This window comes from Staurois parvus, unplaced genomic scaffold, assembly GCF_062004578.1.
Source record: "Staurois parvus isolate SC_StPar_1 unplaced genomic scaffold, SC_StPar_1.0 ptg000737l, whole genome shotgun sequence".
Classification (NCBI taxonomy): Eukaryota; Metazoa; Chordata; class Amphibia; order Anura; family Ranidae; genus Staurois; species Staurois parvus.
In genome coordinates this window covers 65773-92001 of record NW_028318533.1, presented here as the reverse complement: position 1 = coordinate 92001, position 26229 = coordinate 65773, and the positions used below count along the sequence as shown (strand labels likewise).

General features: G+C 42.8%; 1 protein-coding gene across 1 annotated transcript in view; it reads right to left on the bottom strand.

The window, feature by feature from the left end:
- Positions 1-914: 914 nt before the first annotated feature.
- The window catches only part of LOC149445223 (pancreatic lipase-related protein 2-like), a 46086-nt gene continuing 20771 nt past the window's right edge, over positions 915-26229 (bottom strand). Inside the window, exon 12 of the mRNA XM_089654062.1 lies at positions 915-1239. Within this exon, the coding sequence (XP_089510188.1) occupies positions 915-1239 (325 nt within the window). The remainder of the gene's footprint in view (positions 1240-26229) is intronic.

Here is a 26229-nt window from a genome sequence, read left to right as displayed (position 1 = left end):
TTGAAGGTCATAGGAAAAAATATTACAACATAAGCCTAAAGCTGTGGAGGACCAAATGTCTACATTGAATGAATTCATAGTATTACTACTAATTTCCTTTCTTTCCCCTATGTTTTTGGCCATTTTATATGACTATATGACATTTATGACAATTAAAATACACTACTGTATATTAAAAAAAATAAGTTTACATTCTCAATTTTTTTCCACTTGTTTCATACAAAAAATAGAAACCCTGGAAGTAAATGTATGCATCCACATGGAATTATTAGGGCTTGGAAGGATCTGCGTAAGCTAGCACTGGAGCCTACGTCAAGCATTGCGTTAGCTTGATGAACACCTGCTCACACTGATGAGTCCACTGGCCACTGATGGGTTCATGAGGCCTCCATGCCCCTTTTGGTGGAGGGGCCTTACACTGATCTCTCCTTCCATATTCTTCAGAAGGTCTGTGAGAAGCGCAGCAGTTTGGGCAAACTCCTTAACAAATCGGCAGTAATATGAACAGAATCCCAGGAATGATCTCAGTTCAGTGACATTGTTAGGTCAGGGCCAAGTAGTCGCAACCTTGATTTTGCTGGGGTTACTAGCTACCCCCTCCACTGAGACTACATGCCCCAGACAGGTGATGGAATTCCAGCTGAATTGGCACTTCTCTAGGGACAGTTTCATTCCTTCCTCATGAAGCAGTTGGAACACTTTCTCCAGCCGCTTTTCATTCTCTTCCAAATTTCTTCCAAACACAATTATGTCATCTAGGTAGACCAGAACTTCAGTTAGATTCATATCCCCCACCATGCATTCCATCAACCTCTGGAAAGTGCCGGACGCCCCAGACAGGCCCTGAGGCATGTGGTCAAATTCGGTGGGCTGATGAAAGCAAATTTCTCTCTGTCTTCAGGGTGCATAAGGATTTAGTAATATCCACTCTTTAAATCCAAAACACTAAACCATTTGGCTCCTGACAGGCACTGCAGTGCATCCTCAATCCGAGGGGTGGTGTACTGATCTGGGATGGTCCATTTGTTTAGAGTTCTGCAATCAATACACATTTGCAGGGTGTAATTCTTCTTGCGCACTACTACAATAGAGGAATAATAGGGACTTCTGGATTCCTGAATAACAGCCCTTTTCAACTCTGCCAACTGCTCTCTAAGGTCTTCCAGGTCACCCAGAGGGACCCGTCTTGCTCGTTCCTGGAATGGTTTGTCTTCAATAAGTCGAATTCGTTGCTGGTAACTTTTGGCGCACCCAACATAATAATCATTTCTAGAGAATACCTTTTGCCAACTTGTCAGTCTATCTTTTGCCCTTCTTTTCCACTCATCTGACAGAGGAGCATCCTGAAGGCCCAAATCCTACCCTGGTTGGGTAGTCAGGTGACTCAGACATACTGACTGGTGTGGCTACATTCATTTTCCCCAGCAGGGCAGTGGGCTTGAGGGTGATGGTGTCTGCAGTGTTGTTGCAGACTCTGACAAGGACATTACCCCGTTGCGCTACAGAGCCTTTGTGGTGATCACCTCTTGAATTATTTCCACTCCATCTGTCCCTCTTGTACCATCCGTTTCCAGAACCACAAAGAGTGGTGGTTGATCCCAGGTTAATTTGACTCGGGCTCTCAGAAAAGTAACCGCCCCTGGCTGGAGTACTTTCTCTTCAGGTTCATTCTTCCAAACCTTTCCCACTTTCTCTTCTGGGGCCCACAGCTCTTGAACAACCCTTTGAATGACTTGACGTAGCTGTGGGTGGATACTCTCAATGGGTACCATATTCTTCTCGGCCAGCGGAGTGAGGAGCCTGTGAACCAGGTTGGTGTTGGTCCTGATTAGCAGGGAGCACTGTTTTCTCCCTGATGGCCTAGGACAAAATACTGCCAAAGTGTTGAAAGTTTTGGTTCCTCCTGTCAGAGTTTAGCTGAAAAACAGGTAAACGGGTATATAGCCGTCATATGGAAACTTCTGGATCCTGATCCCTCAAATCTCAAGCTCTTTCAGCTTTCGTAAAGGTATATGTTTCAAGTGTTTGTCATAAAAATCCTTATATAGTAGGGTCACCTGGGCTCCAGTGTCCAGAAAAACCTCGGTGTAGACTACCTCCACTTGAATGGAAACCACAGGTGATGGGCCTAATAGTTACATAGTTAGTCTGGCTGAAAAAAGACAAAAGTCCATCCAGTTCAACCATTAAAAAAAAAAAAGTTATAATCCTATACCCAAAGTTGATCCAGGGGAAGGCAAAAAAACCAAGCAAATCTTCCTGGCTGAAGCTTTGCACTTCTGATCTGGGCTTTTACAGGTTCAGTTGCTTGTTTCTTGGAAGGTTTCTTTCCCGGGTTCCTGGGGTGGTGTGTATTGATTCCCTGCATCCGAGACTGATTCAACAGAGTTGGGATCTAAACTGGTTCTAAGAGACAATGAACAGTAGGTGCTTGAGCAGTTTTAGTCTCTCAGGTTTCCTTAGGGCCCTTCACTGGGGCCCCCTGAAGTTCTGCACCTGCATTTGGGAAGAACAACTTCTTCAAGACTTGAACTACTTCAGCTGTGAGATATGCAGTTGACTCATTTTGTGGATATTGCATCTGAAAGTGTCCCAGTTCTCTACACTGTTAGCAGAGCCATATAGACCCGGTGCCATAGTTTCCCTTATCTGCAGCTATTGCTGTCACAGTCTGTCACATTTTCAACATGGCCTTCTGCATAGCAACATGGGCCTCCATGATTTGTCCTAATGTCTTCTGAACCTCACAAAAGGACTGTTGGATCATGGCTTGGGCTTGAGCTAGCTGTGACAGGGTCTGTACTATACTGACAATTGGAGCTATGGTCTGTGTATCAGGCACTCCTTCCATGGCCGGGATAACTTGAGTGACACAGGAGGAGGCCCTTGGCCCTGTTTCCACTCTGGGCTTCTGCCTTCCTGGCTTTGTCTGCCATTAAGGCCCCTTCTTCTTATATAGTCTTTTAACAGTTTTGAGTACGTCACTGAGCCATAAGGGTAACTGAACCTAAGCTTCTGTAAAATTGGGTCTAAAGGTTGAGCCCCCTTCTGCACTTAGGCCCAGAGCGCCTTGCTGGAACTTTCTGTTTTCACTTCTTCCTGGACAACCACCTTGTGCAAGATCTTGTTCAGCCTTTGCACAGTTAGAGAGCTTTTCCCTATCTTGCTGATGCGTGTGTTTAAACAAGTATGTCAGTTTAGTACAGTTCTCAACTCACCCTAATGCTTCTCATAGGGCCTCAAGATACTCACAACCTGGCTTATCTAGTTTTAGGTTCCGCACAATGTCGGAGGCAGGAGTACGTAAGGTTTCCACTATTCTCTTTCTCTTCATGGCATCTGCTACTTCCCACTCTTATTTGGCCTGGAGCGCCTGATAAACCTCAGCTTCCGATAGTTATGACTGGTGATAGAATAGAGTTTTTCAGCATGCCCCCAACGACATCAGCCGAGGTAGAGGGCTCAAGTTCAGGTGTTCCTTTTTTGGACTCTCCATGCTGGCACCAGAGAAGCCAGGTCGCAACAGCTGTGCCATCACTGTCAGTCAGGTGTATACTCCCTTCTTGGGGTTCAGAGACTCTCTGAACAGGGATATCTCAGGATAAGCCCCCACATGTATTGCTACCCCCTTAGGGGAAGCGGAGTAATTTTCAGGTTCCTTGTCTTTCTTGACCCCACTCTGAAAGCCCAACTCCTACTGTCACCACCCTAAATCTCTGGCCAGAAGAAACCTTTGGCTGCAACCATAAAATAGACTCACACACAGTTTAGAGTGAACTGATATTTTGGTTGTATTAAGGTCAAATGTAAGCACAGTGAAGCAACAGAGAAACATGTGCATGAAATAACAGCTATCACTCTTAGTAACTTCAGGTAAGGGTCATAACACAGCACAATCTCAATCAGTTTTAGATGTCCTGCAATTCAGAATTTAAACAATAGCCCCAGTTCTGAGATGTTCCTTCCCCAGTGAGCCAAAATAACTACAAAGCAGAGAGACTCTCACTGGCTGATGACTGGGTTTAATTCTGAGAAAAAAAAGGGTTCTTCAATTAAATAGGTCAAGGTCCCTTTAAACAGCAGTATCTGATCTTCTGCGTGCTCGATAGGGCCCTAGTTTGTGCACATAAGGATTCAAATCTTCCTTGAGGCAAAGGTAGAAGTTCCTTAATAAGGGGTGAACACAAAGAAAAGGAACTGCCCCTTTAAGTGGTATTTGATTTGGACCCCTTTAACACACGCAAGGAGGGATGTAAAATTAGTCAGAGATTAAAGAATAGGCAAGACACGCTTTTGTAGGGATTAGTTCCTCTGTGGACCACAGTGGCAAACTGTGGCAATGAAAGAACTCCTTGGCAAATGGGGCTGATTATGATGGAAGCAATAAACAGCTTGACATGCGGAGGATAGACACTGCCGTAGGCTCTGAAGTGTAATAACTAGTAGGCTGGACAAACTGGGCCTTAACACATGTAACTTGAGAAACAGTGTCAGTCAAACAGAGTAGAAAGTAGCTGAATTTAATAATGTCATTTGCAACTTAAATGGATTGAGAATGGAACTCTATCACATGATCTGTGGCCTCGGTCAGGTAGCGGATAGTCTCTCTGTAGACAGGGGCCCCGTCTCTTCTTGTGGTTCCTCCTTCAGAGATCACCCGGACAATAGCACTCTGTTCTGCTTGACTCATCAGCGGTGTCAGCAGTCAGCAATTACTCCTTTCTCTTCCACTCTCTCTCCAGCGTAGCCCAGCCTGGATGTCTGGCATACCACACAGCTTCCTCACACCTGCTCTCCAGCTCTCCTCCGTTCACTTCCTGTCCTCATGTTCCTGGGCTTCTGTATTTATCTGCCTTTGCCCATTAGTTAGCTTTTCTGGGATGTGTAGTTTGCTACAGTGAAGTCCTGCAATCAGCCTATGAATCCCATATAGTTTTTCAACAGAGTCTGTGTAGCTATGCTGCAGGACACTGCCATCTTGTGTCCATTTAACACCCTGCAACCAGTATTACAGCAGGGTGTTACATAATAATGAAAATAACCCTAAAAGAGTTGAAACAAGATGCTGGATTCAGACCATCGGTAGATCAATTAGATTGCAGTACGGCACAGTGGCTAAGGTAAGGCTGATCTAAACAAAAACAGGGTGCTAGTAAATTAGTGCCCAGATTTGAAGATTGACATTTACAAAGCCTAATAAGAGTGCCAAGCAGAAAGTCTGAGAGTCAAAAACCTTTAATAATAATGTTAGTTCATAACAAGACAAGAACAACCAACATATTTTGGGGCCTAAAAGATCTCTTCTTTCTTCTGGGATACTAAATAGATATACACTGGCTGCACACATATGAAATCCTATATTGGTTCAGTTCATATTAGGGTTTATCAACTCATTTATAAATATGAAAATTGTGAAACAAATTGCTTACAACAGAAGAAACCATTCAAATGATAATAATAATAGTAGTATTGGTTGTAACCAGGGCTTTTTTTCTCAGAGAATAGGTGCAGGAACTCCCCATTTTCGAGTTACCTCTTGTCTCTGCCCCCTACCTATGAGCACCATTCTTTGGTTCTATTGCCTACCCACCTACCAGTACCACCCCTTTTAGCGAATATATCAAATATCAATTTGTGTTATTAAGTAACTTGTATAGAATGTACTAAAGAAAACATAAAAAGCAGTAAAAAAAAGATCCCCTCACTGCCAGCAACAAAAGAACTCCTGACAACATTAGGCTCACTCCAGCCACAAGGACCCCCACCAGTAACAATAGTTCTTACAGCAGCCAGCAATAACAGACCCCTTCCTCAACCGTATATCCCTCCCTGCAACAATAGATCCTCCGGCAGCCAGCATCAATAGACTCTCCAGCACACCCCAGCCCCCCTTGCCATTACATACATTAAGTGCTGGAGGTGCCGGAACTACATTCCCCCACATTCCTGCTGAAAAAAGCCCTGGTTGTAACTGATATTATTAGAGATTTTTCAAAACAATGAAAATCAAAAAATAAATCGAAATAATCATAACATCAATGACAAAATGCACTGCGAATTAATAAAAAATCAATTGCAAATAAAAGGACACCACAAAATGAATCACTATTTGAATTACACAGTACAACCATTGGAGCCTAATTGTCAACTAAACAATACCACACTGCACTAAACTCTATGGTCTGCTAATTAATAAAATAATAGACAGTATTGAAATGGAACATAACTAACACTACAGAATAGTAGAGGGTAGATCAAGAGATTTTGAATTGTTGCTGTTTGAACATACCCAGAAGACATTGTTATACCAAAGCTAGAGGCTTTTTGAGTTTGTGGACAAAAACAGCAAAGTTCTGGACTATGTCTCCAGACCCGATATGATTATATACCTATAATTACCAATACCTATAAATCGTCAAATACCTATAATAAAGAAATACGTTAAATTACCTGTAATTACAAATGTGTCAGGACAAATTGCCAAACAAACAGAGGGCGTTGTCAGTACCAGTTGTCAGTGGTTATTATTACCATTGATGAGACTGAAGTGATATCACAATAAAACCCCAGGGTTTAACAGATTTCCTAATTAGTAAAGTGCTCGCTATAAGGAAATGCTTTTTCCCCATATAAATACCATGTTTATGGATGATTTTAAGATGTGCAGTCTACCTCTGTCACTGACAGAGGCTTTAATAATTCCTATTCATAAAACCTATAAAGAGCAATTACGTTGAGTATCATTCCTAGATTGTAAGCTCGAAAGAGCAGGGCCCTTGACCCCTTCATGTTTTGTTTTGTTACTGTATTGTCTCATGTTCTGTCCCCCACTATAATGTACAGCGCTGAGCAAACCTTTTAGCGCTATATACTGTATAATAATATTAATAATAATAATTCCTGCTTGTTTGGTGAATTAATTTGGATTAAAACATTTTAGCCAAAGTTGAAACCCATAGGCTGAATATGGTAGTCCCTTCAATTGTTACATCAAAGCAAACTGGTTTTATTAATGGCTGTTCCATCCCTGTAATTACCGTGCAGTACCAGGGCTGGCCAGCGAGTGCTCTCAGCAACCAGAGGCTCACTCCTGCAATGAGCCATCACCTGAGGCTGATTACAGCAGGTGTATTTAAGGAATGGCCAGGCCTGTGATCAGGGCCTTGGTGTATGTTTCCCATGAGCCCCTGTACCTGCATCCTGTCTGCTTCCTGCCTGATCCTGATTCTGCTTTAATCCTGACTGTGCATGAACTCTGCCTGTCCTGACCTCGGCTATTCCTGACTACGCTTCCGCCTGCTCTTTGTACCTTGCCTGCCCGTTTGCTACCGACCCGGCCTGCCCGACTACGTTTAGTATTGTTCTTATTGTTATCTGTTGGAGGTTTGGTTGCACTGTGTTTATGTTTAGTCTTGCACTGTGTTTATGTATTGTTTAGTCTTTAATAAATTGTATTGTTTATACTATACCTGGAGCCTGTGTTTCCCTGTGTCAGTCCACACATTTATGGTCATACCCGGATCCCTAACAAAGACCTTCAATGTCATTGCAAACCCTTATATGCTAGAGGTCTCAGCCAAATCTGGTTCTGGTGACTCTCTTTTAAGATGGGTCAAAGTGTCGTATCATACACCCAAGGCTTGTATTCATATTAACAACATGGACTCTTTCTATGTATTTAGGTGCACAAGGAAGGAATGTCCATTATCGTTCCTTCTGTTTGGGTGGGCAGTTGAACCACCTTGATGCCATGGTAAAAGGCCTCACTGTTAATGATCTAGAGGAGAAAGTCTTACATAATGCTGATGACATGCTAATTATCTTTCAGATCTCCAGACATCCTTGGACAAATTGCTGAGCTTGATAAGTGATTTTGGCCTCTTTTCCAGCTTTTGTGTGAACTGTGAAAAATTAGCTATTTTTCTGTTAGACCAGAATGCAAATCTTTACATTCTCGGCTCTTGTCCATTGAAGGTTGTAGACAAGTTTAGATATCCAAGTATAAAAATATACTGTTAACATTCTTGATCTCCTCATACTTAGACTCAAGACCTGACTGCAAACCTTGCTTTTAAACCTTTTGGACATATAATTATTTTTTAAGATGATTTTTCTACCTTGGTTTTTGTTTATTTAGATTAATGCCATTCTGTGTAGGGCTACCCTGCAGATTCAGTTGTTGGAAGGGGTATGGACCCCCATGCCTCCAGGTGTACTGCATATCTACCCAGCTTGTCCATCAACACTGGTGCTTCTTCCTTAACGCTAATAATGCTGCTACAGCAGTGAAAGCAGCTGTTCCTAATCTCTTTTAACCATTACATAACTTTATACACAGAAATTATCCAGGACACTCAAAGTTCTTTTTTGGCTAGGATGGCTCTGTTTGAGGAAGAAGCTGTGTACTCGCCCAATGCCCTTCAGTAGTACAATCCATTGCTGAAGGAGTTTCTTTTTTTTTCAAATCCCACAATGTGCCTTTGAGGACACAGTATGGTGTTACGTATTCTATAATAGCACCTTGTGATCTTTGCAAGCTTTCAGAGTAAGTATAAAAGTACCTAATCTCTCATATTTCAGCTATTTGAGTAGAAATTATATGGTAGCACACCTGGGATTGGCCAGTGTGTCCCTTTCTTAACTGGAACAATAGTTTATTTCACCAGGGTACCATAAACTAATCTCCACCTATTACTCAGCCCCTATACAGTCTAGGACTAAAAGTCAATGGCAAGCAAATAGTCATATCTTCCAGGGATTGATACATTTTATTAAAATACTTGCACTATATCCATACACCATATAAACTATTTAAAATAGACACGCTACCTACCTCCAACTGTTACAGATGTTTTATGTGGGAACCTATTTCCATATGGTCTGGGAATGTCCCAAATTAAGGGCCTTTTGGTCTGAAATAACAGCCTTTTCTGCTAAACCTCTGACCATACCTAACATCTGCAAGCCAGCTAGATGTCTACTAGGCTATCTAGATGACTCTGATATGTCTAATTGTACTAAACTTTCTCTTCACCTTCTGTACTTTGCCTTCTAGCTTGTTTGTGTTAATCACCTGATTCTACAAACCAATTCTACTTACCTAATTAATTTTTTTTACTAACAGAGGCTCTCCAAAAAAAGCTTGCTTCTATATAAATTGACTTATAAGTCCAGTGGCTGCCTGGAAACATTTGGTAAACTAAGTTCTTCATGGTTGGGAATACAAAATACTGTATCACCATGGTGTAGAAGGTCTTCTATGATATGTACTGTTTATACTACTATATGCAAGGAAAAACAAGACGAGGCAGTTGGGAATGTATTTAGTTTACAATAATTGTATTATTTTAGTTATAGTACATGAGCCCGCCTCTCAGAACAAAACATTGGATGATATCTGATATGTATAGATGTACCTTTTCTCCCAATATGATGTATAACTATGCTGTATCCTGGGTATGTTATGAATGGAAATGAACAGTTGGTATTTGTTCTACTGTTTTCTATTTTAAAATGTTAAACAAAACCTCAGACAATAGACTCACACACAGTTTAAAGTGAACTGATATTTTGGCTGTATTAAGTTCAAATGTAAGCACAGTGGAGCAACAAAGAAACATGTGCATGAAATAACAGCTATCACTCTTAACAACTTCAGGTAAGGGTCATAACACAGCACAATCTCAATCAGTTTTAGATTCCTGCAATTCAGAATTTAAATGGTAACCCCAGTCCTGAAATGTTCCTGACCCAGTGAGCCAAAAAAAAACCCTACAAAGCAGAGAAGCTAACTCACTCTGGGCTCTTAGGGGCTGATGATTGGGTTTAATTCTGAGGAAAGAAGAGCTCTTCAATGAAATAGGTCAATGTCCCTTTAAACAGCAGTATCTGATCTTCTGCGTGCTCGATAGGGCCCTAGTTTGTGCACATAAGGATTCAAATCTTCCTTGAGGCAAAAGTAGAAGTTCCTTAATAGGGGGTGAACACAAAGAAAAGCTGCCCTCCAAGTGGTATTTGATTTGGACGGTACCCCTTTAACACCCACAAGGAGGGATGTAGAATTAGGCAGAGATTAAAGAATAGGCAAGACATGCTTTTGTAGGGATTAGTTCCTCTTTGGACCACAGTGGCAAACTGTGGAAATGAAGGAACTCCTTGGTGAATTCGGCTGACTGTGATGGAAGCAATAATACAGCTTGACCTGCCGTAGGCTCTGAAAGTGTAATAACTAGTAGACTGGATGAACTGGGCCTTAACACATGTAACTTGAGAAACAGTGTCAGCCAAACTGAGTAAAAAGTAGCTGAACTTAAAAATGTAATTTGCAACTTAAATGGATTGAGAATGGAACTCTCTCACCCGATCTGTGGCCTCGGTCAGGTAGCAGATAGTTTCTCTGTAGAGGGGGGCCCCCGTCTGTTCTTGTGGTTCCTCCTTCAAAGATCAATATGTGTTCTACTGTTTTCTATTTTAAAATTTAAAATAAATCCCCTAAAAAGCTTACAGGATTAATAACAGGGATATTTGTGTAACTGAATCAGATTATTGGGTGTCATAGGTACATGATTACTCTTAAACAACTGCAAATCAATGCTGCAACTATGTATATTATAAAAAAAGATAAACAAGAAAACTGCTAAAATAAACTATATGTTAATTAAAAATTGCAAAGAAGTGGACCTCAAGTAATTATGGGGACACAGGTCCAGAACAAGAATGAAAAAAGATTTTCTCTATACATGATCTGGGTCAGTGGCTCAGAAGCTCAGCATAACAGCTAGTTTTTTTCGATGGATGGAGCAATAGCTTTCATTACATTTGACTCATGCCATCTGACACATTTCAGATGGCATCTACACACAAAATCATTTTACAAATATGCACTTCATATCTGAAGTGGAGAGCATTTGTGTTTCGTCCAATCTTGGTGTGGAAAATAGAAGCATTTAGCTGCAAAAATTCAAACCAGACAATGGCTTAATCCACCAAACCTTCTTGGCTGGTGGACATTGGTTGGAGTCAGGAACAGCATAGAGACCTAGACTGTTGCCTCATCTAATTATAGACAAGAATAGGCACTACTTTCAAAGGTAACAATCCAATATTTATTCCAATAAAACAGTACAATAAATTCCATATGTGTAGCCAGGGCTTGGAATGTTGAATGGATGGTGGTTGGACTTTGGAAGTGAGGAGAAGAACAAATTCTCAATGTATTGAGAATAACAGTTGGTTGTAGCTGTCTACAATGGAGCCCCAAATAGCATTTAAAAGCTGACTGGTTCTAACCCTTCTCAACAATATCTTTTTTTTCTATTATGCTGCTAAGTTTTTCCTGATTTTTTTTTGCCTAATTGTTCTGAATAATTTATTGTTCCATTGTTTTAAAATGGTAAAAATAGGCAAAAATTTTTTCCCCAAAATGGGTAAAAAAAAAGAGTAATACTCTGAGGAAAAGTCTATTCTGTATTATCCCTAAATAGAAAAAAACACTTTTGTTTTGTTTTTGAGCAATGTAAATTGTTTCGACAATATTTTAGTAAAATATGGACATAAAATTTTGTGTAATCTATTAATATATGCACATGACTGATTTGTCTTCACTTATTTTTGGCAAAATCTGATGTAAACTTGTAGAGGGGGTACTCAAAATATCTTATTCTGGCTAAAATGTTTGGGTGAGTTGCTCAGACAGTTTGTATAAATAGGTAAAACTGTAAAAAAATAATATTTCCTCAAATGAAATGTGGCTCACAACTTTTCATAAAAAGGCCTCTTAATGCCTAACTCTAGATTATCATGTAATGACCCATCACAATGACACAAGAGTACTTTCCTCACCTTCTCCTGTGTCGTCCAGAAGCTTCTCTGTGCTTTTCTTGTTCCTGATTTGTGTTTTATGGTTTGTCAAGTGTCATTTTTGTGCTAACATTGATATGTCCTCTTTTAGTTGCTTAAATAATTGGCCAAGTTCCTTGTTTTGTCACTATGTTTAATTAAATAGTTGGCTGAGTTCCTGCAGGCTGAGGCTAGGGATTTAATGGAATTCTTCATATACCTTGATGACATGCAATGAAATTTGCGGAACAATAAATATGTTGATCAGTACTTTTAGTTAGAGTTTGGCAAGTTCTAATTCAACTAAATGGTTTAACGTCATCAGTGTGTAAGAAGGTTCAAGTAGGAATAAGGAGAAATATGCCCTAGCGGCTGACAGAGGTACAGTATATGCCTAAACACATTGAGTGGCATTAAGGTGGAACTCTTCCTTAAGAGATGACACTTCCTTCTGTTCAGACATTTTGGTTTAACACTTTCTTTGGGCTCAACCTGTTTTGCACTTTAATAGTATTTTCTTAATTCTACCCATTTCACACTCTGCAGCATATTTAAGCTGGTGTCACATGGCTTGCACCAGACTCCACCAGCCATTACCTACTACCTGTCATGAGACCAGGCAATAATTCTCCAGTGAATGGCCAGTTTAATTCAGAAATTTTCTTTACATCCATTACAATAAAATACAGTCTCTCCAATACAATATACAGTGAGGAACAGAAGTATTTGAACACCCTGCGATTTTGCAAGTTCTCCCACTTAGAAATCATGGAGGGGTCTGAAATTCACATTGTAGGTGCATTCCCACTCTGAGAGACAGAATTAAAAAAAAATTCAGGAAATCACATTGTAGGATTTGTAAAGAATGTATTTGACTTGCACTGCTGAACATAAGTATTTGAACACCTGAGAAAATCAGTGTTAATATTTGGTACAGAACCCTTTGTTTGCAATTACAGAGGTCAAACATTTCCTGTAGTTCTTGACCAGGTTTGCACACACTGCAACAGGCATTTTGGCCCACTCCTCCACACAGATCTCCTTTAGATCTGTCAGGTTTCGGGGCTGTCGCTGAGCAACACGGAGTTTCAGTTCCCTCCAAAGATGTTCTATTTGATTTAGGTCTGGAGACTGGCTAGGCCACTCCAGAACCTTGATATGCTTCTTACGGAGCCACTCCTTGGTTATCCTGGCTGTGTGCTTCGGGTCGTTGTCATGTTGGAAGAACCAGCCACGACCCATCTTCAATGCTCTGACTGAGGGAAGGAGGTTGTTGCTCAAAATCTCACAATAAATGGCCCCATTCATCCTCTCCTTAATACAGTGCAGTCGTCCTGTCCCCTTCTCAGAAAAGCACCCCCGAAGCATGATGTTACCACCCACATGCTTCACAGTAGGGATGGTGTTCTTGGGATGAAACTCATCCTTCTTTTTCCTCCAAACATGACGAGTGAAGTTTAGACCAAAAAGGTCTACTTTGGTCTCATCTGACCACATGACTTTCTCCCATGCCTCCTCTGGATCATCCAGATGGTCATTGGCAAACTTCAGACGGGCCTGGACATGTGATGACTTGAGCAGGGGAACCTTCCGTGCAATGCATGATTTGAAACCATGACGGCGTAGTGTTCTACCTACAGTGACCTTTGAAACTGTGGTCCCAGCTCTCTTCATGTCATTGACCAGCTCCTCCCTTGTAGTTCTGGGCTGATTCATCACCTTTCTTATCATTGATACCCCACGAGGTGAGATCTTGCATGAAGCCCCAGTCCGAGGGAGACTGACAGTCGTCTTTAGCCTCTTCCATTTTTCTAACAATTGCTCCAACAGTTGATCTATTTTCACCAAGCTGCTTGGCAATTGCCCCATAGCCCTTTCCAGCCTTGTGGAGGTCCACAATTTTGTCTCTGGGGTCTTTTGACAGCTCTTTGGTCTTGCCCATGGTAGTAGTTGGCGTCTGACTGACTGTGGGGTGACGTGTCTTTAAAGAGCTCAGACAGGTGCTACTAAGTTAGAGTAATGAGTGGAGTAGAGGTGGAATTTTTAAAGGCACAGTAACAGGTCTTTGAGAGCCAGAATTCTTGCTGTTTCTTAGGTGTTCAAATACTTATGTTCAGCAGTGCAAGACAAATAAATTGTTTAAAAATCATACAATGTGATTTCCTGAATTTTTTCTTAAATTCTGTCTCTCAGAGTGGGAATGCACCTGCAATGTGAATTTCAGACCCCTCCATGATTTCTAAGTGGGAGAACTTGCAAAATCGCAGGGTGTTCAAATACTTCTGTTTCTCACTGTATCACCTCATAGTACTGCATTACATAAATATTAATGCTACCCCCTGGTGCGCCAGATCCCACATTAGTAACAAGTCCATAGCAAGTTTACCCTCGGACTGGGTTCCTGCTAGAGGTTACTTGATAATGTTCACAGCTCTGACATCTCAGGACAACTTGTTCTCTGCTCATACACAGCCCAACATCCCCCCCCCCAACTGACAATCTCCAGTATTTATGCATTCCAAAGCTAGAACAACAGAGATCCACACCCCTAACAACTCTAGCACTACTCCTTTAAGAGCCGCTGGATAAGACAGGTCCTTTTGTTCTTTGCCTCAACCTTCTCAAGAATCTCAACCCTTCTGACATACCTGGTTGACTGTATATACACACAATGCCACACAAACCCCACTGAACAATACTTAGTACCTAGTAATAGTGCTATATCAGAGAAAACAAGCACCAAACCAGATAAAGTAACTCAATATATTATAGCTCAATTTGGATGGTAATAAGGAAAGCATAAAAAGGTTTGAACATAATATTCACATTAACTGGTATGCAAGATTATTAATGGCAAAATATGGGGCAAAGTTTGGGATTTAGCCCCCAGATCATCACAAACAGTAAAAACACCACCCAGAGTGCAACAGTGAGCAGTAAAGAGATCAGATCTACGACCTGATAGAGCTATACTGCTAACGTGCACTGATGGTTGCTATGGAAGGCCTAAACTGACTGGATGGGCACTGTAAGTAAATAATATAAAAAAAAAGGAATGAATGGGAGATGCAAGATGGTTAACAAGAGGGGCAATTCTTAAAGCAGAGTTCCAGTTACATTGAAAAAAAAATTAAATTCAGCAGCTACAAAAACTGTAGCTGCTGAACTTTAAAATACAGCCACTCACCTGTCATTCGATCCCACGGTGTCCTCCCCGTAGCCCGTTTCACTGTGCGTCCGGACTTCCCGGTGCCGGCATCTTCAGAGTAGACACCCGGCTATGACAGCATGTGGCTTCACATCCGGGTGCCCACTGCACATGTGAGAGTAGTGCTGCACTTTCTGAATGGTCTAGTAGTCTTCTGGGATCTGTCACATATCCCAGAAGACTATGGGGAGGGAGGGGGGAGGACAACTTCCGCTTCTGATCATCTAGGCAAATGCAGAGGAAGTGGGAACGGGGGTACCTGTCAATTTCAGGTACCTGCCCCCCCACTCCCCAAGGGTGCCAATCCTAATAGGGAGCGGGGGACCAGTTTTTAAAGTGGAACTTCTCCTTTTGGGTGGAGCTCCACTTTATATTAAAAAAGAAATAACAAATATGTCTATACTTACCTGCTCTGTGCAGTGGTTTTGCCCAGAGCAGCCTGGATCCTCCTCTGCTCAGGTCCCTTCGTTGATGCTTCTGGCCCCTCCCTCCTGTCGGGGGCCCCCACAGCAAGCAGCTTGCTACGGGGTCACCCGAGAATGAACACTCTCCAGATGCTGCTCTGTGTGTTCATTCACACACAGAGCCGCAGCTCAGACTCGTCCCCTCTCTCTTCTCATTGGCTCACTGGCTGTGATTGCCATTGGCTCCCGCTGCTTTCTCAGCCAATGAGGAGAGTGAGTCCTGGGATAACAGACTCCATTGCACATCGCTGGATTGAGAGGCGGCTTAAGTGAGTATTAGAGGGGGCTGAGGGGGATGCTGCACAGAGAAGTTTTTTACCTTCATGCATAGAATGCTTGATGGTAAAAAACCTTGAGCTTTTATAACTACTTTAAGATGGTTCTTCTGATGGCTACATGGGTTGGTGGGAGAGGGTGAAGATATTTGGACCTGACAACCCGTTCCGTCCCTACATCCAATTTCCCAGGTGCTACATAGATGATTTGATCTTAATTTGTAGAAGTGAGTTTTGGGGATTTGGAAGGTTTTTTGTCATATCTCAATAACAATGAACTTAACCTCAGCTTCACTGGGCAGATGAGCGATCACAGCATTAATTTCTTGGATGTCACACTGGGGGATTGTGAGGGTGCAGTTGTCACAAGTTTATATAGGAAACCCTTATCAGGCAATAGCATTCTAAGAGCTGACTCAGGACATCCCAAACACACAGAGGAATTCCTGTGGGACAGTTCCTACAATTCCGTAGGATTTGCAATAAAGATTTCAATAGAGGGGTGACACGCATGAGGGAGCCCATTTTTTATTTTCTATTATATATTTGTTGTCTTCTATTCTCTTTTGGACGCTTTTACCAGATGTACCCCGTTTGACCCCAGAAGGATGATGACCAGGAGTGGTCTTGATTACTCAAAGGCGCTATAATTTACGCTAGCTGGTTAGTGCAACTTACCCCCCTTTTTTCCACATGCACCTGACGCACAGATCTGCACCTTTTTGGAGTTTTATACTGTCACTGATACACTGTGTTGCCCCTTCCAGCGCAACTTTGCACCCTTATGTGACACTTCTTAATATTTTAATTAGTTTCATTTATTTTCATACTGGACTGAGCATCAGCTCAACACACATGCTTTTATAAATGCCACATTATCTGTTTTATATTTATTTATATATGTTTGATGTATTAGAATTTTATTCATTTGTGCGCTGCATTTTTTAAAATTTAATTTTAGAGGGTCGGAGGTTTGACCTTTTATGCCAGCTGCCATCTCTAGCGCTCGTTTACCAATTTATCAAGTCACCGGTATTGCCAGTGGCCTTCCTGCAACTGATATTTCCGTAGTACTGACTTACCATGTCTTTTTTGCACTGTGTCTCTGTGTGGAGGTTGTCATTTTGATAGAGGCATGACATTAGTTTAAAAAAATCCTCTGCATTACCCAAACTTCAGATACACCAAAGGAAACGATGTATTCCCACATCACATTACCATAAAATTGTAACAAAAGTGCAGCATACCCACACGATACATGCACAATATAATAGATTTGATGTGCACAACTTTCCTCGTCAAGTGCACATCAAAATATAATAATGAAATAACTTCTAATTCTGTTAATTATTGTAATTACCGCAAATACCAAAACATTATGTCAGCATTATGCATAAAATGTGCCCATATAAATTTTCCTTTAAATAAGGTCCAGAATTACAATTTATCTGTGCTCCATGCTACAAGTTTTTATTCTTTTTCTTATGATCGTCACATTTTGCTCCACCACCTGTCACAACATATGCTCACCTTGATAATAGATCTATAATAAAAATGGATCACTTTGCGCTTTCCCCTATATCTAACCGTTGTCACAAATCTCTTCAAATTCATTAACAGGCCATCTTCCCTCTATTGGGGGATACTGGGCTCCGGGAAAAAAATGATGCGTTGCATACAGTGCATACATAAAGTATTCAGACCCCCTTCACTTTTTTCTATTTTGTTATGTTGCAACCTGATAATACACTTGATTACATTTTTTTCGTTCTCATTCTACAATCAGTACCCTATAATGATAAAGTGAAAACAGAATTTTAGAAATGTCTGTGAATTTTTTTTAAAAGAAATATCACATATAAGTATTCAGACCCTTCACTCAGTACTTTGCTTAAGCAACTTTGTCAACAATTACAGCCTTTTTGGGTATGACATGACAAGCCTTGCATACCTGGATTGGTGGATTTTCTGCCATTCTTTGCAAATCCTCTCAAGCTCAGTCAGTCAGGTTGGATGGGGATAGTTAGTGGACAACCATTTTCAGGTCTCTCCTGAGATGTTCAATAGAGTTCAAGTTATGCCTCTGCGTGGAGCACTCTAGGGCATTCACAGAGTTGTCCCCAAGCCAGTCCTGAGTTGGCTCTGTGCTTAGGATCGTTGTTATGTTGGAAGGTGAATCTTCGGCCCAGTCTGAGTGCTGTGGAATATTGAGGATATCTCTGTACTTTTCTTCATTGAACTTTCTTTCCATCCAGACCAGTCTCCTGCCACCACCATGCTTCACTGTGGGGATGGTATTTGATGAGCGGTGCCTGGTTTCCTTCAGACATGACATTTAGAATTGAGGCCAAACAGTTCAATCTTGGTTTCATCAGACCAGAGAATCTTGTTCCTCACAGTCTGAGAGTCCTTCAGCTGCTTTTTTTGCAAACTCAAAGCTAGCTTTTATGTGTTTTGCACTGAGGAGAGGCTTCCGTCTAGCCACTCAGCCATAAAGCCCAGATTGGTGGAAGGCTGCAGTGATGATTGTCCTTCTGGAACTTTGTCCATACTCCACATAGGATCTCTAGAGCTCAGTCAGAATGAACATCGAGTTCTTGGTCACCTCTCTTACTAAAGCCCTTCTTCCACAATTGCTCAGTTTGGCCAGGTAACCAGCTCTTGGAAGAGGTTGTGCCAAACTTCTTCCATTTTAGAATTATGGAGTCCTTTGTGCTCTTGATAACCTTCAGTGCAGCAGAATTTTTTTGATAGTCTTCCCCAGATCTGTGTCTTCCAATATACCTGTCTCTGAGCTCTGCAAACAGTTCCTTTGACCTCATGGCTTTTGTTCTGATACAGTGTGTATTGTCAGCTGTGAGGCCTTTTATAGAGGTTTTTTATACCTTTCCAGATCATGTCCAATCAATTTAATTTACCACAGGTGGACGCCAATCAAGGTGTATAAACATCTCAGCAACAATCAAGAAAAATTGGAGGCACCTGAGCTAAATTTCAAGTGTTGCAAAGAGTCTAAATACTTATGCCAATGTAATATCACTTTTTCCTTTTTTGTACATTTGAAAAAAATTCCAAAATTCTGTTTTCCCTTTGTTATTATGGGGTACTGAGTAAATATTAATGAGAAAAAATGTATTTGAACAACTGTAGAATCAGGCTGCAACATAACAAAATTGAAAAAAGTGAAGGTTGTCTGAATATTTTATGAATGCACTGTATATAATGTGTGTCTCATTAAAAAAAAAAGCCATCATTGTGCACATATCTTTTTTTTTTCCCATTTAAAACAAGAAGAAAACCACTCATGATAAATGTACACTTCAAGTCAGTGCACATCGGTGGAGCCAGTGACATCATGCGCATGCTCAACCACTAAGTACTTCCTTGGCAAGTGGGCAGGCAGCAGAGGACAGCAGCTCTTCCTCATCAGAAGCAGATCCAGAGAAGCTCGGGTTCAGCTTTTCCTTGGTGGAACCATATATCCAGGCGCTCAAACAAGCCATTGCATGGGAGGAGCAGGAACCACCAAAAAAAGAAAAATCATATTTCCTCTCTTTCTTCAGAAACAGCAATCTTTTTTCCATTCATGAAGGACATTAGAGATGTCATAAAACAGGAATGGCAGCAGATGGAGAAAAGGTTCTTCTTCAACCGTCTACAAAAGATAGGAAGCAGGAAGCAGATGTAGCATCTGACAGTAGATGTGGCGGTAGTCCATCTAGCAAAAAATGTTACTGTACCCATGGAAGACTCGGCTTCATTTAAAGATGTGATGGACAGGAAGATAGACCGTGATCTTAAAAGAGCATATCAGGCAACTGGTGACTAGTGCTCTGAAGGTATAGACCCAGAATATCGAGACATCGTTTAAGGAAGGGGTCCCTAGGGCTGACATTATTCAGGCTCTAGAAGAATTGAAAGTGTCTTTATTGGAAAGGTGGCAATAGACTCAAACAACTGGACTCGGTCACGGCTAAGAGAGCTCTTTGGTTAAAACCCTCAGCAGCAAATGATTCTTTGAAGCAAAATTGGTGCAAGATACCTTTTGATGGAAAGTCCTTGTTTGGTAAATTGGAGACAGTGAAATTGTTACAGGAGGCAAGTCTGGTCACATTTCACTCCTCCAGCTTCAGGGAGCCTATATCCAGCTGTCAGACCAGGGGCTCAGGTGGGGGATGGAAGGGAACACAGGCTATCTTTCTCAACGCCCACAAGCAGAAAGCCTTGAGTGTGCCTCAGAAACCCAGTGAGTCTTTTTGACAGTGCACATGCCCAGACCTTCGTGGTGGGTGCCAGGTTGGCCCACTGCTCGGATGACTGGACAGCAAATTGTGTAGACTCTTGGCTGAAGGCAACCATCTCTAATGGTCACTTTTAGAAATTTCATGTTTCTATGCTACCCTGTTTATCGTCCGCAGGAAGGACAAGGGTTGGCATCTGGTTATAGACCTAAAAAGGCTGAACTGCGTTATCCTCTTGGAGAAGTTCAAGATGGAGTCCGTGCACATGGTCATTCAAACAGTACAGCCAGGAGACTGGATGTTTTAATTGGATCTCCAGGATGCTTACCTTCATATCCCAATCCTCCCTGCCTTCCAAAAATACCTGAGGTTTGTGGTCAGACACATGCATTTACAGTTCAGCAGCCTTCCTTTTGGCCTATGCTCTTCTCCAAGGACGCTGACAAAAGTCCTAATTGCCGTATTAGCCCCGCTCAGACTGTAGGGCCTCCAAATTCACCACAGATATTCTTCTGCTGGCCAAGGATCAAAATCAACTGTTAGAGCACTGAGAAATCCTTATTCTCACTCTGCAAAGATACAGATGGATTATCAATTTCAAAAAGAGCCATCTCAGGCCAGCGCAACAGCTAGTGAAACTGGGGGTGCTCTATGACTCCACCAATGCCTGTGTTTCACTTCCACTAGAGAAGGCAGTAATAGTCAGGAAAAGAGTTCTGAAGGCAGCAACTTCTCTCCACTTGATGGCTTCTTAGTGCCTCAGTGTGTTGGGCATTATGTCATCATGGGTACCGATGGTCCCTTGAAGCATTGGCACCTGTGCCAGTTCCAGCTGGGATTCCTAAGGCAATGGAAGAAACAGAGTCTAGCTCAAAATGATAGTAGTGTCACTCAGTATGAGGAGCAGTCTGGAGTGATGATTGAAGAAGTCTCTGCGAAAGTTAAGCCTCTCAGGACCCTTAGACTGGACCAATGTTATGACAGATGCCAGCAAGACAGGCTGGGGGGGTGCACTTCAAGGGTCTGTCAGTCCAAGGCAAGTGCAGATTCCCAGCCAAATGGGTAGTCTTCAATATACTGGAGGTGCAGGTAGCATTCTTGTCACTCCTGCCTCTGCAACACAAGATCAGGAACAGCATTCCGATTGGTGTAAGCAAGGAGACTTAGTACTAAAGGAGAATGGTAAGAGAGAGGCCACTGGGCAAATATTTGGCGCCTATAACATCAGTTAGGAGGGCGGGATTTGCAAATAACAAATCAATACGAGAGGATGTCTTATATGAAGAAGAGAAACAGGTACATGTCCTGGTGGAGGGGTCACTAGAGATGTCTTTAGGCGGGATCGGCCTGTCTAATTTCGGTGAAAGAATGGCATTAACCGCTTCCCAACCGCATTATAGCTGAAAGACGGTTGAAGCTTGGTTGTCTAGTTCTGGGAGGGTGTCCATGGACGTCCTCCCAGAACCCGGCTCCTGGGCGGACACAGCAGCGCGCACCCAGCACCGTCAGTGATCACAGCTGATCACATGATAAAGTAAAATATCAATCACAGCGGCCTTTTACCATGTCATCAGCTGTGTCCAATGACACAGCAGATCACAATGTAAATACATCTGCCGGTTATCGGCTGCACTTTCTTCACGCTGTCACAGCGCGAAGAAAGTACTGTCGATAACCGGCAGATGTGACAGGGGAGATCTGCACTGATAATCATGGCATTGAATATCAGTGCCCTGATTATCAGTGCCACCCAGCAGTGCCCAGCAATGCCGCTCATCAGTTCACAACAGTGTCACCCAGTAGTGCCACACATCAGTGCCCAGGAGTGTTGCCCATCAGTGCCCAGGAGTGTCGCCCATCAGTGCCCAGGAGTGTCGCCCATCAGTGCTGCTCAGCAGTGCCCCCCATCAGTGCTGCCCGTCAGTGCCCAGCAGTGAAGAAAGCGTGAAGAAAGTACTGCCGATAACACCAGATGTGATAGGGGAGATCTGCACTGATAATCATGGCATTGATTATCAGTGCCCTGATTATCAGTGCCGCCCAGCAGTGTCCAGCAATGCCGCTCATCAGTTCACAACAGTGTCACCCAGTAGTGCCACCCATCAGTGCCCAGGAGTGTCGCCCATCGGTGCCCACCAGTGTCGCCCATCAGTGTTGCCCAGCAGTGCCCCCCCATCAGTGCTGCTCGTCAGTGCCCAGCAGTGCTGCTGGTCAGTGCCATCTGTCAGTGCCTCTAGTCGGTGCTATCAGTCAGTGCCGCCCATCATTGCTGCATATCAGTGCTGCATATCAGTGCATCATTAGTGCCTCCTCATCAATGCCCACCAGTGCTGCCTCATCAGCACTGCCTCATCAGTGATACCTATCAGCGCCGCCTCATCAGTGCCCATCCATGCTGCTTATCAGTGCGGCCACATCAATGCACATCAATGCACATCAGTGAAGGAGAAAAATTACCTGTTTGCAAACTTTTATAATAGAAACAGAAAAAAATTAATTTTTTTTTTAATTTTTTCTCTTTTTTTCATTTATAGTGCAAAAAATAAAACCCTCAGAGGCGATTAAATATTACCAAAAGAAATCTCTATTTGTGTGAAAAAAAATTATATAAATTTCATATGGGTACAGTGTTGCATGACCGCACAATTGTCATTCAAAGTGCTACAGCGCTGAAAGCTGAAAATTGGCCTGGGCAGGAAGGGGGTAGAAGTGCCCTGTAGGGAAGTGGTTAAAGTCTTCCATTAATAACAACTTGGAGGGGCAGTAAAGGGTAATCCTCTCTAGCACAGCATACAAAATTGCAGGTGAAAATGGGGGGGGGGGGGGAACATATGTAGATGCAACAACACATCGAGTGCCTTACAAAGTGATAACCACTAGGACATATTTACACGGAGAGTCCGTATGGATGGCCTCAACCACACATGGAAAAGATTTGTTTATCAAAAAAAAGACCCCTTTAGCAAATGTAGAATATGTGGCATGGAAGGTCTTTTGGACCCAAGGTTTTTTCAAGGCTAGAATTTTACTGCCCATGAGATGCGTTTCTTGGAGTAAAAGTATGTGGAGAGTATATGATTTAATATACTGGAAGAGCCCTTTTGAATTTGGATTTGAGGCCACGGACATTCCAGGATATGACTGTAAATAAGTCACAAGTCTGTGAAGCCATGAGGAGAAAGTAGATATGACTTAAGCAGGAGCATTGCCCGTAGGTGGTATGGATGTCCAAGGAGCAGCAAAACTGAGCTAGGCCAACACCAAAAACAGAACATACAACAACAGAGTGCATTCTCTGACCAGTCCAAGCCTCATCTTCAACAAAACTAAGAAGAGAGACGGGGAAGGGCCTATACCAGGGGCGGACTGACCATTTGTAAACTCGGGCACTGCTCGAGGGCCCAGGGTCAGTAGGGGGCCCCATGAGATGTCCCTGGTACCTTTTTCATAGGCTTTTTTGAGTTTGGGCAAGGACACAGGGGCCCCATGATCCCCTATTGCCCGGGGGCCCCATGAGTTGTCAGTCCACCCCTGGCCTATACCCAAGAACAAAAAAAAAAAAAAAACAAGAACTGGCAATAGCTAAAGTACTATGTCCATTGGTAGTTCCTGAGGAAGTGCAGGAGCCAAGATCAGTAACGTGGGTAGGGTTTGGAGGTCAGGAGATCTCACGGGAGAAGGGGGGGGGCACCAAGGGATCTGGGAGCAGTGTAACACGATTGCTATGATGGAAACAATACAGCACGATGTTGAAATACTAGCAATATAATCCACTGGGCAAAGGTAGGGGAAGACAGGCTGGATCCCCTGTGGTGGAGCTCAGAAGACTGAAGGCATGAACAGAAGACGTCCATGAGCTCGGCCATCAGAGAGGAGGAGGTTGTAAGAAAAAAGGCAGTTCAAGAAGGGGGAAAAAAAGCATTGTGCTGGTATACTTGTGGGAAGCATGAGGCAAACGAGAGCAGAGGCCAAGGGACCAGGTGGCCATTAGCGAGTGTTCAGCCAGTCAGAGGCAGCCTCTGGAGTGTCGAAGAATCGGACCCGGTCCTGCAACCTGCTGAATTTGATGCCTTTTTCCTGGAGGCATTTGCGGGTCTCAATGAAGGATCTCCGGCGAGTAGTCAGGGAACAGTAGGAGCTTGGTGTTCTCATAGGCGATGGACTGCTTAGCGCGGGCTGGCACTAGGATCTGGTCCCGGTCCCTGTAGTTTAGCAGATGAAGAAGGAAGAGCCTCGGAGGAGCCTCCGGAGCAGGGAGGTGTAGGAGGAACCCTGTGAGCCCGTTCCACCACAAACGTGGCTGGAATATTAGCAAGGTCAAAGAGGGAAGTTAGCAGTTGTTCAGCAAACTCTGCCATCTTGCTTCCCTAGGCCCATTCAGGAAGGCCAAGGATGTGGATGTTGCTTCTCCGCAGTCAGTTTTTAGTGTCAACCACCTTCTCTTATAGAGCTTTGACTTGCAGCTGGATGACCCGGAGGTCTCTGGAGTCCGCCTGGGCCGTGTCTTCCACCTCAGAGATGCGCCTTCCACCTCTGAGACCCTGGAGCAGAATTTGTCCAGGTCATGCCGAAGCAGACTGATGTCTTTTGCCAGGAAATCTATCTTGGCTGTTAGAGTGTCTACAGGACATGATTGTCACTAGGTGGTCTGCGGTGGATGGGGTCCCCTCAGCACTGGCATCCGGGAAGGTCTGTGTGCCCACAGACGTGACTGCTGTGACTGACCGGTGGTCAAGATGGCCGCAGAAGAAGAAGGGCAGGGAGTGAGCAAATGAGATCTTGCGGGATAACATTGAAGAACCTTATACGGTACTCGATGGGTGTCCATGTATTGCAAGTGGGTTCCTGATCCAAAAGAAGAGGAATTCGAGATCGATGGAAGATGTAGGAGACAATACAGGATAGGAGCTCCAGTGCCACGCATCCAGTCCTGCTCTCATCCCAACCATGCCCCCTCCACCCTTAACATTTGGCTTACTAATGACGCCACAACAGCCAAAGACAGGAGATAGTCTTGTAAACAAACAGCTTGTATCACCTTGAGTTGCATACATACACTTTTGACTAGTTATGATTATCTGCACAGATTATATTAATCGCGTGTAATAATATATATTGACATATTCTCTATTGGCGAGGGTAATTGCTTACAGTGTTGGGTTCAGCTGCCTTTAGAAGTCAGCGGCTATACCTGTGTGTAAGCAAGTACCTGTGTAAACAAATACTGTATATGTATAGGGACATACAACTCTAAATACAGATTTCAAACATGGAAGCTCATTATTACATGTTGGTATCACCTGTGGTCTGAATGTAAATACAGCCTGCCTAGGAACTCCCACTCCTCCAAACTGACATCAAAGCATTTTTATGTTTCTACAACGCCAGCCAAGAGCCAGTCCACTGATTGCATCAGGGCTGAGGGCTCTTGAATGGAGTAGTGAGGCAGGGTGCTGGAATATTTTCAGGAAAATATGTACAGCACCCTGCTGGCCCCTCCCACCAAAGTATTTGTGTTTTTGTTCATCCATCCCTTTATGTACATGTGATCAGCACAGAACCAATCAAAACAGAGTGTAATGGGTCCTTCAGTCTCATAGGACAGTGAGAGAATGAAAACTCCTCGTACAAGCTTTAACCACTGCTCTGTCAGACTCTGATAGAAGTCACAAGACTGCTCTAACTGCTGATGAGAAAAGGTATTTAGCAGTTTATATTTACTGAAATAATTGCATTTGCATGTTCTGGGTACAGTGGGAGACCAGGCATAGTGAATGCAGGGTCTGGGGTTTAGTAACACTTTAATGAAACTGTGAACACACCAAACATGTTTTGTATATTTTCCTATTGTTTATAAGTGCGTACTCAGAGTGCATAAGTGTGTAGCACTAATCTCATAAGGGCCACTGGATTTGATTTGGGTCCCCCTATACTATGCACAACCAGGGAACACTAATTTTCCACACTGGACTCAAAAACCAGTCCTTGATCTTGTTTTTGTGATTTTATTAAGGGGTTAAGAACTTAGATGGGGTCTAGTGGTACACTGTATAGGATGCCCAAAGATCTTCAGAACTTGAGGACAAACTGTTTTGCAACTATGCAAAAATGTGGGTAGCATAATTCTCTCTCCTTGTAGAGCTCCAAAGACTCTTCCTAGGGTACCACCTCAGACCCCAGATGATTACTCCTCTTTAGCCAGC